This window comes from Schistocerca americana, chromosome 2 (assembly GCF_021461395.2).
Source record: "Schistocerca americana isolate TAMUIC-IGC-003095 chromosome 2, iqSchAmer2.1, whole genome shotgun sequence".
NCBI classification, from domain to species: domain Eukaryota; kingdom Metazoa; phylum Arthropoda; class Insecta; order Orthoptera; family Acrididae; genus Schistocerca; species Schistocerca americana.
Window position 1 is genome coordinate 669,784,942 of NC_060120.1, and position 15,410 is coordinate 669,800,351.

Genomic DNA, 15,410 nt, shown 5'->3' on the forward strand with positions numbered 1-15,410 from the left:
GGAGTTTGGTGGCCAGTGGAAGTTTTTAAACTCAAAAGAGTGTTCCTGGAGCCACTCTGTAGCAATTCTGGACGTGTGGGGTGTTGCATTGTCCTGCTGGAATTGCCCACGTCTGTTGGAATGCACAATGGGCACGAATGGATGCAGTTGATCAGGCGGAATGCTTCCTTATGTGTCACCTGTCACTGTTGTATGTAGATGTATCAGGGGTTCCATATCACTCCAACTGCACACACCCCACACCATTACAGAGCTTCCACCAGCTTGAACAGTCCCCCGCTGACGTGCAGGGTCCATGGATTCATGAGGTTGTCTCCATACTAATAAACATCCATCCAATCAATACAATTTGAAAAGAGACTCATCCAACCAGGCAAAATGCTTTCCGTAATCAATAGTCCAATGTCAGTGATGACGGACTCAGGTGAGGTGTAAAGCTTTGTGTTGTGCAGTCAGCAAGGGTGCAAGGGTACATGGGTAGGTTGTTGGCTCCAAAAGCCCATTGAATGACGTTTCATTGAAGGGTTCGCACACTGACACTTGCTGATGGCCCAGCATTGAAAGCTGAAACAATTTGTGGAAGGGTTGCACTTCTGTGATGCTGAATGATTCTCTTCAGTCATCATTGGTCCCGTTCTTGCAGGAACTTTTTCCAGCCGTAGCAATGTCAGAGATTTGATGTTTTACTGGATTCCTGATATTCATGGTACACTTACAAAATGGTCATACGGGAAAATCCCCAATTCATTGCTACCTTGGGGATGCTGTGTCCTATCGCTTGTGCGCCAACTATAACACCATGTTCAAACTCACTTAAATCTTGATAACCTGCCACTGTAGCAGCAGTAACTAATCTAACAACTGCACCAGACACTTGTTGTCTTATATAGGTGTTGCCGACCACAGTGCTGTATTCTGCCCATTCACATATCTCTGTATTTGAATATGCATGCCTACACCAGTTTCTTTGAAACTTCAGTGTATAAATATACCTATAATTATATAATGGGGAAACATTGTCAACAAAAATCCTGCAAAGTTCACCATTTTGTTTCAAATTTTTACTTGATACGGTCAGATGGACACAGGCTGTATATTTTTTAAACAACAATATGCAGATTTTCTGTTAAAATTGACTGCTAGAAAGAAAATGCTATGCTATGGTGTGCTTTGCAAATGTTCAGTTTTGTTTCCTTTCCCACAGTCAGTTTTAACTACAATGGAAGCTCTTGTAAACCATTAGACAAACTGTTTCTCCCATATATATTCTTCAGCCTTACATAGAATTTTAAACAAAAATTGTAAACAAAACAATGCGGTGTTTTGTTTTCTTCCTTGCCATCAGCTTTACAGAAAACAGAAAGCTGTATTTATAGCTTATCCACTTATGATAAGAATACTACTATGGAATCCGTATTGTCCAAAACTTAGTAATCCTAGTAATGTATCTTTTACTGTGTGAAGGAGTAGTAATCCTACTTATTCACACAGTAAAAGATGTGAAATACTGTAATTGAAGCTACTACCTTCACTGATCAAGCAGCTGAAGAGGTTTCTCTCATACCCAGTATACCAATAATCCTAACTGATTTATCCACTTCTTTTAAGCAACTTCAGTTTCCAATCAAGATTTCGTTTGCAATAATGATTAGCAAATATCTTGTTCAGAGAGAGGGGAGAAGAGGAGATGGACATAGTGGGAGTGAGACAATAGGTATGGAGAGGGGGGAAGGAAGAGATGAACAGAGAGAGAGAGAGAGAGAGAGAGAGAGAGAGAGAGAGAGAGAGAGAGTGGAGGAGAAGATGGACAAAAAGAGGGTGGAGGAGGCGATGCATAGAGAGATGGGAGGAGGAGGAGATGGACAAAGAGGAGGAGGGGGAGCAGATGGATAAAGAGAGGGGTTGAGGTGTTTAGGACATGTATCCAATTCACACACTATTTACAATGGCGAAGCATTGCTGCGTTCACTTGTGCACTTATAATACTTAACACTACCATGCTACAGTATGGGACAGTCCTGCTTGCTGTTTGGCAGAAAGATCTGATATCTAAAACTTTCTAATACCTCACAAATAAGTCTGTTTTAAACAATGATAATATTATGAAAAGGACAAATACTACAAAGAGATAGAGGGGCTGGCCAGTACTTACCTCCGCTCAGTACAGCCGATAGATACACAAAAAACAGAACCGAAAATTTATGTTCCTAGCTTTCAGAACAAATGTTCCTTCATCAGGGAGGAGAGAGGGGAAAAAAGGGAAGAAGGGAAAGTGGATTCAGTTACTCACAACCCAGGTTATGAAGCAACAGGGAAAGGAAAACAGGGAGGGTAGCAAGGATGGAGGCATGGTTGTCAGAGGGAAGCCAAAGATATTCTACTGTAAGTACTGTGCCAGCTTCAAACCAAAGAGGATGCTACAGAAGTAAAGAGGTATATAGTATAAAGATAAACATAACTATGTAGGATGAAAAGATGCGTGAATGGCTAAAGAGGAAAGGGAAAGAGGAGAAGACTGAAGAGTAAATGGGAGTGAGGTTGTTTAACATAGGTTCAGTCCAGGGGGATGGCGGGATGAAAGGATGTGTTGGAGTGCAAGTTCCCATCTCCGCAGTTCGGAGAGACTGGTGTTGGGTGGGAGAAGCCAAATGGCACATACGGTGTAGCAGGTTCCTAGGTCCCTAGAATTATGCTAGAGGGCATGCTCCGCTACTGGGTATTGGACATCTCCTAGGCGGACAGTTCGTCTGTGTCCATTCATGCGCTCAGCCAGTTTAGTTGTTGTCATACCGATATCAAAGGCTGTGCAGGGCAGGCATGTCAGCTGACAAATGACATGTGTAGTTTCACACGTGGCCCTGCCTTGAATTGTGTATGTTTTACCAGTAGCGGGGCTGGAGTAGGTGGTTGTGGGGGGATCCAGGGGGCAGGTTTTGCAGTGGGGTCGGTTACAGGGGTAGGTTGGTTGGTTGGTTTGGGGAAGGAGACCAGACTGCGTGGTCATCGGTCTCATCGGATTAGGGAAGGATGGGGAAGGAAGTCGGCCGTGCCCTTTCAGAGGAACCATCCCGGCATTTGCCTGGACTGATTTAGGGAAATCACGGAAAACCTAAATCAGGATGGCCGGACGCGGGATTGAACCGTCGTCCTCCCGAATGCGAGTCCAGTGTCTATACAGGGGTAGGAATGCTGGGTAGAGAAGGTAGTCTGGGAATATTGTAGGGTATAACAAGGATGTTATGGAGGTTAGGGGGGCGACGAAAGGCAACTCTGGGTGGTGTGGGGAGAATTTTGTCAAGGGATGATCTCATTTCAGGGGTTGACTTGTGAAAGTCATATCCCTGGCAGAGTAATTTGTTGATGTATTCGAGGCCAGGATAATATTGGGTGACAAGGGGGATGCTTCTGTGTGGTCTGGGGGTACGAACATTGTTGTTGGACGGGGAGGAATGTATTGCTCGGGAGATCTGTTTGTGGATAAGGTCTGCAGGATAGTTGCGGGAGAGGAAAGCACTGGTCAGGTTATTGGTGTAATTGTTGAGGGATTCGTCACTGGAGCACATACGTTTGCCACGAATACCTAGGCTGTAGGGAAGGGAGTGTTTGATGTGGAATGGATGGCAGCTATCAAAGTGAAGGTACTGTTGTTTGTTTGTGGGTTTGATATGGACAGAGGTGTGGATGTGAGCTTCAACAAGATGAAGGTCAACATCCAGGAAGGTGGCTTGGGTTTTGGAGAAGGACCAGCTGAAATTCAGATTCGAAAAGGAGTTGAGGTTATGGAGGAAATTAAGGAGTATTTCTTCACCATGAGTCCAGACCACAAAGATGTCATCTATAAACCTGTACCAGGCCAGGGGAAGCAGCTGTTGGGTCTTCAGGAAAGCCTCCTCCATGCGGCCCATGCAGAGGTTGGCATAGGACGGAGCCATCCTGGTTCCCATGGCCGTTCCCCTGATTTGTTTGTAGGTCTGGCCTTCAAAGTTGAAGTAATTATGGGTGAGGATGAAGTTGGTAAGTGTGATAACGAACGAGCTTTTTGGAAGATCTTCGGGTGGGCGTTGGGAGAGGTAGTGCTCAAGGGCAGAGAGACCATGGGTATGTGGGATGTTTGTGTAAAGGGTTTTAGCATCTATGGTGACAAGAAAGGTTTCAGGTGGGAGAGGAGTGGGAATGGATTTGAGGCATTCTAGGAAGTGGTTTGTGTCTTTGATGTAGGATGGGAGTCTGCGGGTGATAGGTTGGAGGTGTTGGTCTACCAGAGCTGAGATACATTCTGTTGGGGCTTTGAAGCCTGCTACAATGGGATGGCCAGGATGGTTCTCTTTGTGGATTTTGGGCAATAGGTAGAAGGTAGGGGTACATGGCTCAGGTGGAGTGAGTAAGTCTATGGAAGCCATTGTGAGGCCTTGTGAGGGACCTTGGATTTTTAGGATTTTCTGCAGCTCAGTCTGGATGGAGGGAATGGGATCCTGGGTAACAGCTTTGTAGGTTGAGGTGTCGGAGAGTTGACGCAGTCCTTCTGCCACATACTCCACATGGTCAAGTACCACAGTTGTGGAGCCTTTATCCGCCGGGAGGATGACAATAGAGCGGTCTGTTTTCAGCTCCTTAATGGCACGGGGGTGATGTTGGGGGTTGTCGGGATGTTCTTCAGGAAGGACTGGGAGGCAACACTGGATGTGAGGAATTCCTGAAATGTCTGCAAGGGATGGTTTTGGGGGAGGGGAGGAGGATCCCTTTGAGAAGGCGGTCGGAACTGTTCTAGACAGGGTTCAACACTGGGTCTAGTATTTGGGGGCTGTGTTTGGGTAGTGAAGTGATATTTCCAGTTGAGGTTCTGTGTGAATGAGAGATCTTTAACCAGGGCAGTGTGGTTGAATTTAGGCGTGGGGCTAAAGGTTAAGCCTTTTGATAGAACAGATGTCTCTGGAGGAGAGAGGGATCTGGATGAGAGGTTTAGAACTGAATTGGGACTGGTGATATGTGGCATTTGACTGTGGTTATAGTTGAGATTTGGTCTGTGTGGGGTATGTGCTGGGATGGGGAGATTGAGTAGGGTGGCTAGGCTAGGTTTGTTGGCTATGAGGGGGGTTTGTTGAAGGTTCTGTTGTGGTTGGTGTTTGTGAGGGATAGGGAGAGGGACCCCACCTCTTAGGTGTTGCACTAGCACTGTGGATAGTTTTTTCAGGTGGTGTGTGGCATGGAACTCAAGTTTGCAGCTGGCTTCTAGGATGATGTTCCTGAGTGTGTTCTCCAAGCAAGGGTTTGAGAGGTGGAGGACCTTGAAGAGAGATAGGAGCTGTTGGGAGTGGTGGTTACATGAAGTAGTGTAGAGATTCAGGACAAGTTGGGTAAGGGCTAAGGATTGAAGGCTCTGGAAGTCCAGGAGAGACTGGTGGAAGGAGGAATTGCACCCAGAGGTGGGAACTTTTAAGGTAAGTCCTTTAGGGGTAATTCTAAAGGTTAAGAAGGACCGTAGGAAAAGTATGTGGGATTGCAGTTTGGCTACGGTGAATGCATGTTTCCGGAATGAGTGTAAATAATGTAGTATAGGATTAGGGTACATAGTGGGTAACTGAAAAGGACAGATTGCTACTCACCATACAGTGGAGATGCTGAGTTGCAGACAGGCACCACAGAAAGACTGCTGTTCTAAATAATGAGGAGGAGGAGGAGGAGATTAGTGTTTAACGTCCCATCGACAACGAGGTCATTAGAGACGGAGCGCAAGCTCGGGTGAGGGAAGGATGGGGAAGGAAATCGGCCATGCACTTTCAAAGGAACCATCCCAGCATTTGCCTGAAGCGATTTAGGGAAATCACGGAAAACCTAAATCAGGATGGCCGGAGACGGGATTGAACCGTCGTCCTCCCAAATGCGAGTCCAGTGAGCTAACCACTGCGCCACCTCGCTCGGTGTGTTCTAAATACTGTTATATCTCTAAACCAATCAGACAAACATGACTTCACTGTATCCAGATGCTTACTACCGAACCTATGACTTAGAAGAAAGGCAAAAGAAAAGCAAAACTACACTTATACAATCAGAAGATTTAGAGAAGGCTTTTGACAATGCTGAGTGGACTACACTCTTTGCAATTGTGAAGACAACAGGGATAAAGTACGGGGAGTGGAAGATTATTTATAAGTTGTGCAGAAACATAATTACAGTTATAACAGTCAAAGGACATGGAAGGGAAGCAGCAGTTGAGAATGGAATGAGTCACAGGTGTGCTGTACAACTGATATCATTCAATCTGTACAATGAGCAGGCTTTGAAGGAAATTGAGAAGAAATAAAAAGGCAATTAAACTTCAGGACAAAGAAGTAAAAGCTCTGACATTTGCTGATGACATTGTAATTCTGTCAGAGATGGTAAAGGATTTGGGAGAATAGTGTAACAAAATGGATAGTGTCTTGAACTTCAACAAAAGCGAAATACAGGCAATGGAATGAAACTGAATTAAATCAGGTGATGCTGAGACAATTACATTAGAAAAAGAGACACTAGAAGTAGAGGTGAGTTTTACCAGTTGTGTAGCAAAATAACTGATTATGGCAAAGTAGACAGGATGTAAAATGCAGAAAAGCAATAACAAGAAACACATTTCTGGAAAAAGACAAATTTGTTAACATCAAATATAAATTTAAATGTTAAGAATACTTCCTATGAAAGTACTTGTTTGGAATGTAGCCTCACACAGAAATGAAGCAGCAATAAATTGTTCAGAAAAGAAAAAACAGAAGATTTTGAAATGTGGAGCTAAAGAAGAATGCTAATTTCTTGAGGCATTAAAGAATCATCAATTTGGTAATGGAGGTAAATGTGGGGCTAAAAATTGTAGAGGTTTGAATACAGTAAGCAAGTTCAAATGGATGTAGGTTACAGTAGTTATGCAGAAGGAAGGAAGATTAAGTTTTTAATGCTCTGTTGATATTGAGTTCATTAGTGACAGAGTTGTGCAGAGATGAAGAGACTTGCACTGGACACACGAATATGGATAGCTGTATCAAACCAGTTTTTGGACCTAAGCCCACAATGCACTAATATCTATTCTTTTTTACTGTCTAGCCCATGCACTTGCTACCACTGTGTAACTAATTCCATGTCACATCCTGTCCTTGAAGTTTTGCATCATCTGCGGTTTTCACAAAAAGCTGTGTATTATCATTGCTTGCAACAGAATTATGTGTAATATCCATTACAAAATGCAGCACATAATAAGCATGATACTCACCTGAGTACAATCAGAACTTCTCAGCAAGATGTAATGTGGACAGCGCACTCCAAGTAGAATAGAAAATTCAGATTTCAGAGATATTACATCATGCAGAACAAGTGCAGATTCATCCGTTGAGAAAAATGTAACCAAAACATCTTCCTAAACAGAAGGGAAAAAGAACTAATTAGTAAGTTAATAGCAGCTATGTAACACTCCAAAAATTATTAAAAACATTCTTTATTACAGACTGTCAATATCCAGAATTAACTGGAAATAGTGTTGACAACAATTGTATTTACAATAAAGTGTAAAAATTTCTGTAATAATTACTCCACATATGTTAATGCAATTGATATTACACATCTGAAGAATGATCACTTTACAAGGCAATTATGGTACAGAAAGTTCCAGCAGAATGTAATTAAAGTAGGAGTAAAGGTAATAACTCACCCAACAGTAGCGGCATTGAGTAATTGATGGGCATAATATAAACATGGGTTAAAACTTCGCTAGCTTTAGGACGAATCTCTTTTGAGCTAGAGCGCGCAGACACACACACACACACACACACACACACACACACACACACACCAGTATGGCTACACTGTGCTGGCTGAGTGCACAAAGCTATGACAGAAGTTCTGAAGGTAGACTGGGGTGAGCAACTGAGTTGGGTGGAGTGGGAGAGGGGAGAAAGAAGGTGGGGATTGGGAAGGAGGGCCGGGGAATAACGCTGAAGGCTTGAAGGGAGGCAGCAGATGTACGGAACAGGAATGTGCAAGGTGAAGGCAACAGATGCATTGGTATAGAAATGGGACACTTGGGTACTGCATAATGACTATGACGTATCGGAGTGAACGGAGAAGGGGTGACAGAACGAGGAAGAAGGGACTGTGGGGAAGAGGGTGCGGATGCAGGATGAATGAAGTTATGGTCCTGGGACAAGGTGCAGGTGGCTGTGGGTTACCAGAGATTGAGACCTGCATGGCTGGGGGAAATAAGGACGTGTTACAAGGATAACCCCTCTCTACCTAGTTCACATGAGCTGGTGCTGGAGTGAGGGGGGGTACAAATGGCATGAATTGTGAAGCAGCCGATGAAATTGAGTATGTTGTGCTCAGCAGCACTGGGTGGTCAGATCTACTCTTGGCCACAGTGTAGTGGTGGCAATTCATTTGGCCCCCCAATACAAGGAGGTTTCCATACGTAAACAAGGAGGTTTCCATACGTAACATGGTCAAAACATTTCCATTAATACAGGGTGTCTTTGGGAGTGATTGCTTGTCCAAATCACAAGTTCTACAGTGGCACAAGTCGTTCAAGGAGGCCTGAGAGTAGGTCACGGTGTAAATGCCACAGTGGACATCCATCAATCTCCGAATTGAGGAAACTGTGATGCATGTGCGTGACTGAATTCCGTCTGGCAGTTAAGCTTTCAATTGACGTTATTGTCCACCACGAATTTGTACCTACTGGGACCCAGTGAAAGCAGTTTTCTACTTGGAAGTGCTCAAAAGACTGAAAAGTGGGATTGTGCACTGTCGATGCGAGATCAAGGATAAGTAGAAACTGTATCACAACAATGTACCTAGCCACAGTGACTTCAGTATCAAGGAATTTATTGCCAGGACCTACACCTCATTACTTTCCCACCCTCCCTACAGTCCTGACCTGGCTTCCCCAGATTTAGCCCCTCTCCCTTTTTCAAAGAAGGCCTGAAAGGGAAATGATGGGACATGACTGTAAACATCCACGTTCATGTTGCTTAAGCTCTAAAGGACATCTCAGAGAAGACCTTTGATGATGCCTTCTGGTCTGGAAACACTGTCTCCAGAAGTGTTTCAATTCAGGAGTGTGCTATTTTGAAAAATGTTGACTAACTGTACGAACAAGTTCAATAAATGATTTTTTATGGTTTTAGTCCTAGACTTATGGAACCCCTGGTCTAAGCAAAGTGCATTCACTTGTTTTGACGTTGGATGACAGTGAAATACTGATTCATACCTTGTTCGCAGCAGCTGGGTGAACAGTACGTGTTCTGTTTACTCTGCCCCCCCCCCCCCCCCCCCTGCAACACTGTGCAACCTATCTCCAGTAATGTAGTGAAACAAGCAACTGGAGGAATAAATTGTGTGAAATTGTGTATGGTGACAAAAGCAAAGCACAGTAAGATCGTGGTCGGGCTGATAAGAAGCCTAATGTACCTGACAACCAACTAAAAGCTATAGACACATCATATATGAACAAAAGAAAAGTGCATTTACAATTAATACTACATTCAGTCACCCTCAGTGTCGATAACTGCTTGGCACCTCTGAGGCATGTTTGTGACCACAGGTTTTTCTGCATATTCATGTGGAAGAGACTTCCAAAAGTGTAGAATTTGCTCTGGTAGCTGTTTTAAAGTGAAGATCTTTTTCCTTGCAACTTATTTTTGATGTAAGACCATACATTTTCAACAGGGTTAGTGTAAGGTGCCTGTGAAGGTCAATCCAATACCTGCACATCTTTCACCTTTTTGCAGTCACTGCACAGCCTGCTGCGATGCTTCGGATTATTGTCCTCCTCCAATCTTCACTTTTCTCAATGAACTAACATTTGGCGGCCAGCCTCAAACATCTTTGATAAACTTCAAACATAAACTGCACTCACATTTCTTCTTATGTATCTCAGTAAATAATTCAAAGTAAATTAATATTTTATGGACAATGCATGAAGGACAAAGGTTCCCTCCATTGGGCTGTGAAGAAACTAAGCCAAAATCTTATACCATCTGTGTGTAATTCCAACCATGCTCTTACTTAACAGACTGTATGTCTTGTTATATGTGCTGGCCATTTGCATGTGCAGCAACCATCAAGAGAGAGACAACTACAAAGAGGACCACACAGTGACATACAGGACAATCCAAGGACATCAAGGTGTGTGAGAAGCCTCAGCTTACAATGACCATGCACCTGTCATGTTTATTGGGGTAACACTAAATAGTACATGATGCATTCGAAACATCATCCCTCCCACTCTGTTGCAGTTTCCTTTCTAGCAGGAGAATGCTCAAACACCCACTTCTCTCATTAGCCAATGCATTCTCCAACCAGTTCATCGACTCCCTTCCCCAGCACAATCACTAGTTCCGTCTCGCAGTAACAATGTATGCAGCATAATGGGACGGCATCTTGAAACTTCCTGGCAGATTAAAACCGTGTGCCGGACCGAGACTTGAACTCGGGACCTTTGCCTTTCGCAGGAGAGCTTCTGTTAAGTTTGGAAGGTAGGAGACGAGGTACTGGCAGAAGTAAAGCTGTGAGGACGGGGCGTGAGTCATGCTTGAGTAGCTCAGGTGGTAGAGCACTTCCCTGCAAACGGCGAAGGTCCCGAGTTCGAGTCTCGGTCCGGCACACAGTTTTAATCTGCCAGGAAAATTCATATCAGCACACACTCCGCTGCAGAGTGAAAATCTCATTCTGGACGGCATCTTGTCTGGTCCGCATTGTGCATTCTTCAAACCACAGTGACAACATGGGTATCTGGAATTAAAGGTTTTGTACATTCCTGTAGGCAACTGGGGGAGGCGGGGGTGGGGGGTTGTTAACAAGAACATTACAGCAGATTTGGTGCTTCAAGACAGACAAACTTTCTTATAGCAATGGTCATAGAGCAAAACCCACAATTTCAGTGAAATTCATGTTATTCATTGGTGGCTCATTAGGACAAAGGTGTTTTATTGCCTGGTTAAATTATAAAAGTTTCTCCTATCCAGAGTTACAATTTTTTAAGTTTCACAGTACATTCAACATTTCATGTACAGCAACATGAAATCAGATTTCTAGCACTGCATTCGTGGAACAATTAGTAATGAGTATGCCATGAAAGTACAATGAATGCACAGCAAGCAAAATATCAGTTGTATATTTTTTTCTAAACATTCTGCTTTATAATAGTATATTTGTTACAGAAACTGTAAGAAAGATATTTTGGCATTTTACTAAAATTTTCAGTGTCAGTTATATGAATGAAATTACATTTTCTGTCACAAGAACTGTACAATTTTTAAACTGGCAAGCTCATGAGGCTTTAAAACATATTAAAACTGATCTGGATTAGTAGAAAAAAGTATTCAAAATTGAAAATGGTAAGTTAATGTTACCTTGGGGATGGATGGGGCAGAATTTTCATGAGCAGAAGTTACAGAGACTGTTGCTGAAGATGCTCTACCTAGAGTAGCTTCTTTTGAACGTGGTATACGTTTTGCTTGACACACTAGTAATCGTGGTTCCTCGCAATCCCAGCAATGTACAACAACTAGACGACCCCTGCAATAGAAAAATATATATGATTTGACAAATAATGGGTATGTCAAGTCGGAGGGTGGAGGAATGCAAAGGTATACTATCTCCTAAAGGACCATATCTACAGTAAGGCTGCTAAAAGAATGTCTGCAACATTTCACGTGCAGGAACTGCATTGTGTTGAGGGGACACTCTAGCACCAACCCAAGCTCTGGATTTCATTAAAGTTGCTATGTTGGTCATACTGTGCTGCGACATCTGCCACACCAGGTCCTGTCAAGTGCCACGCTTTCTTAGCGGCTGCAAAGCATCTGTTGCGTGCTCACCACTTGTCGCGGGTCTTGAGTTACCAATGCTGTTTGTGTTAACAGTGCAGTCTGTGATATAGCCTCTTCCTCTAGCCACAAGAAAGTGCGCACTGCTACTACATTACAGAGCCAATCTCATGAGCTAGTATATAATGTACAACACTATTCTGAGTACAAAAGGGATAAGGGCGGGCCTGTTATACCATTGTTGAAAGATGTTGAATGGGTTGCTGCTGCTCTGGAAACTGGAATGACCACTGTGAAGAAATAATGAGGGAGCAGTGTGCTGGAGATCTACAGGAACCAACTGCTACCCTTTCGAATCCAGTGAAAACCAGAATGCGTGCTGCTAAAATGATGGGACTGCATAATTTTCAAGAGAACACAGTTCGGTGACATTTGTATGAGTATTATGTGCAGAAAGACTGTCCAACTCAGAAGAAGCTGCTTCTCTCAAAAGCTGTACTAAAGAAGATAAGGATTCAATGGAAAACTTTTCTGGAAGAAGAGTTCAACTTGACTGAGAGGATATTGATGACTGGAGATGCTGTTTTTATAGACAAGTATCTAAGCATAAGTCTCACAAAACAGTTTGGTTGAATGAAATGTGGGCAAATGCTGGTCATTCCAGATTGAATGTGTGGATCAATGACACTGCATGAGGAACAATGAAAGCTCCGGTTGGAAAAGTAAGTCATCTCATTCTTTTACTTGCGGGAACAATCAGTGGGTTTGTACCAAATGCTCTGTTGCTATTTACACCAAAGAAATCTGGTGACTTTAACAAGGAAATGATGGTAACAAAATTTAAAAAGTGATTTTTGCATACAGACTGAAGTGGTAATGAAAAGGCTGGGAATCAAACCTGCTTATGAGGCAGGTGCACTAGCCGCTATGCCACCTTGGGACAGCAGTTCACACAACTACATGGATTACCCTGGCGTACCTCCCTCCTGAATCCAAATTCTCAGTGCTGCCCTCATCTACTTTAAATTCCCCCTCACACACAAACAGAATTGACAAGGTTCTCCATGTTCTGGAACAGCACCTCAGCATCGAATGTAAATGGTGGCTCCAGCCCGAAACATAGCTGCAGGTACTTATGCAAATGAAATGACAAAATTTCAGAAACTTTAATGGTCTCATACAGATATGATTTTATGTATATAGACATAAGTGGCAAGTGAAAATTTGTATCAGGGCCGGGAATCAAACCTGGGTCTCGTGCTTACTAGGCAGGTGCGTTAGCCGCTAAGCCACCTTGACACAGTGGTCCACACAACTGTACAGAATACCCTGGCACACCTTCCTCCTTGATCCAAATTCTTACTCCGACCCCAGTCTACTTTAAATTCCTCCTGTATACACATAAAACCATATATTGTATGAGACCAATAAAGTCTCTGAAATTGTGCCATTTCATTTATTTAAAGAGTGGTTCATACACTCTTTGCTTCCGAACATAGAAAAGAAATCCACTGTAACACTAGATAATGTACTGTACCATTCTGTGCAGCTAATCAGTTAAACAAAGGCCCTCCATGCAGTAGCAGGAAGAGTAACAGTAGGCAGGCTAGAGAGTAACAGCATAGATTCACTTGATGGGGAAATGAAAAAAGGCTGAATTGTAGGAATCGTGAAAGAGCACAAATCATGGGACTGACACAATTGCAGAAGCAAATGGTCACAGTGTTGTGCCTTCCACCACATCATTGCCATTTCAATGCAATAGCAATAGCATGGGCTCAGGTATGAAGTGTTGCAGACAGAAATAAAAAGTTTTAAATTAAAAGATGTTGAATATTTAGTGTGTGAGGTATTGGGCAGTATTATTCCCACAAAATGGAACAATACTGTCAGACATAAGTTGCACTTTTTGGAAGAGGCATAGGAACGAGAAAGTGCACTAGACAAAGGGTGGAAGGCCGGACAATAAAATTAGGGGATGATGTCAAGGATAGTGACATAGGAAATATGGAAAATGATGACACACTCTTTGAAAACTGCGGAGTTTATCCTCTTCCCTAATATGTCTGCTTCAAAATGCTGTAGAAAGAGACCCACTGCTCAGAATGATGTCAAATCTGAACAGCATATTATTGACATTGGGGTGGAGGGGAGGGGGAGGGGGAACATCAAGGAGGTGGACAACAACAATAAACAATAGATAGCACTATAAGCATCTTAACATAAATGGGGTAAACTACAAATGACAGATGAATCGCGGTACAACAGCTATGGTCTGAGTTGAACCATCCGTACTGTTCATTGGGCACAACCGCACAAATTAGGCAGTCACCAGGTGTGGCACTGTTAGTTAGGTAAACCCATCCACCACTGTAAGATCATAGCACATTGGATGGGAAAAATTGGTTTTTAATTGATCTGAGGGCAAAAACCAGATAAAAAGCAAAATGACACTACTTTTTAATCATCCTGGGGCCAATAACCACATAAAGAGCAAAACGCATTGGTTTCTAATTAATGTGAGCTTGGCACAAGACATGTTCACCATTTTCTGCTAAAGTTGAAAGCATGAAACAATATGTTTGACAACAGATTGGAGTATCTCAAGGATCATGTTCATAATGTATTATGCAATGTGTGCCTTTAATTTATCTTCATTTGTAATTGGAGCACTGAATACGACATCTTTAAGACAATCCCAAAGTCAGAAGCCATGCAGAAAAGACCAGATGATCTGGATGGCCAGGTTGATAATTTTAGCATTTCTGAAATGCCTTGCAGGAGCTGTTTCTGTGGCTGTGCAATGTATGGAGGAGAGCCATCTTTCATAAAATTGCTCCTGGATTTTCAAGGTCCGAGGATAAGATCATGACCTCGCCACAACTGCGATGCTTCTCATATTTCAGTGACAAATGGTTTGAAACCCAATAGGAATTGCTGCTCTCAGTAAATGCAGGTCCATCTCAACCAGTTTCTGAGTGAACATCGTGAAGTGAACTGCATGCAAAGGACATTTGGAGTTGTGTACCTCGCAAAAGTTCATTGGTGACAATGGCACATAAAGCAGCAAATTTTCCATGGGACAAAAAAACACTGAAATTGGAGAGCAGCTGACTGGAGGCATGTATTGTGGTCTCATGAGTCACAATTTTGCACTTTTTCAAATGATGCAAGGCATCAAGTGCACTAATACCACAATGAGGCATTTCACCCACAACGAGAATATTTATTTCAACATTTTCTGCGACAAAGTGTCACCCTTTCTTCTACATCTTCACACTGAGTACGCTATTGACATTATCGTCTTCCAAGTTGAAAACGCCTGTGTTCACTGGGCTAAATTCCTGGTTTGGCAAATACTTGGGTACCCTGCCACACCTAATTGGCCCACAAATACACCTGCTCTTAATGTCACAGATAATGTTTGGGATTTTTTGAACAGCAGGTGAAATGTAGCAATTAACATTCTCACAATTTGGTAGCTTTATGAGATCTAATCATCAATGATTGGCTTAAGCTGGGTATGTTATACGAGAAGAATCTTATGAACTCTCTTCCTTGGCAAATTAAGGCCATTATCGAGGCTAGAGGTTGTACTGTGTAGTACACGTGATACTCCCT

At 42.9% G+C, this 15,410-nt stretch overlaps 1 protein-coding gene across 1 annotated transcript in view; it reads right to left on the reverse strand.

Annotated features, from left to right (window-relative positions):
- LOC124594906 (intraflagellar transport protein 140 homolog) overlaps positions 1-15,410 on the reverse strand; it is a 263,104-nt gene that overhangs the window by 155,365 nt on the left and 92,329 nt on the right. The window contains exons 12-13 of the mRNA XM_047133380.1: positions 11,373-11,538; positions 7,241-7,384 (exon numbers count right to left, since the gene is read on the reverse strand). Coding sequence (XP_046989336.1) covers positions 7,241-7,384; positions 11,373-11,538 — 310 coding nt within the window. The remainder of the gene's footprint in view (positions 1-7,240; positions 7,385-11,372; positions 11,539-15,410) is intronic.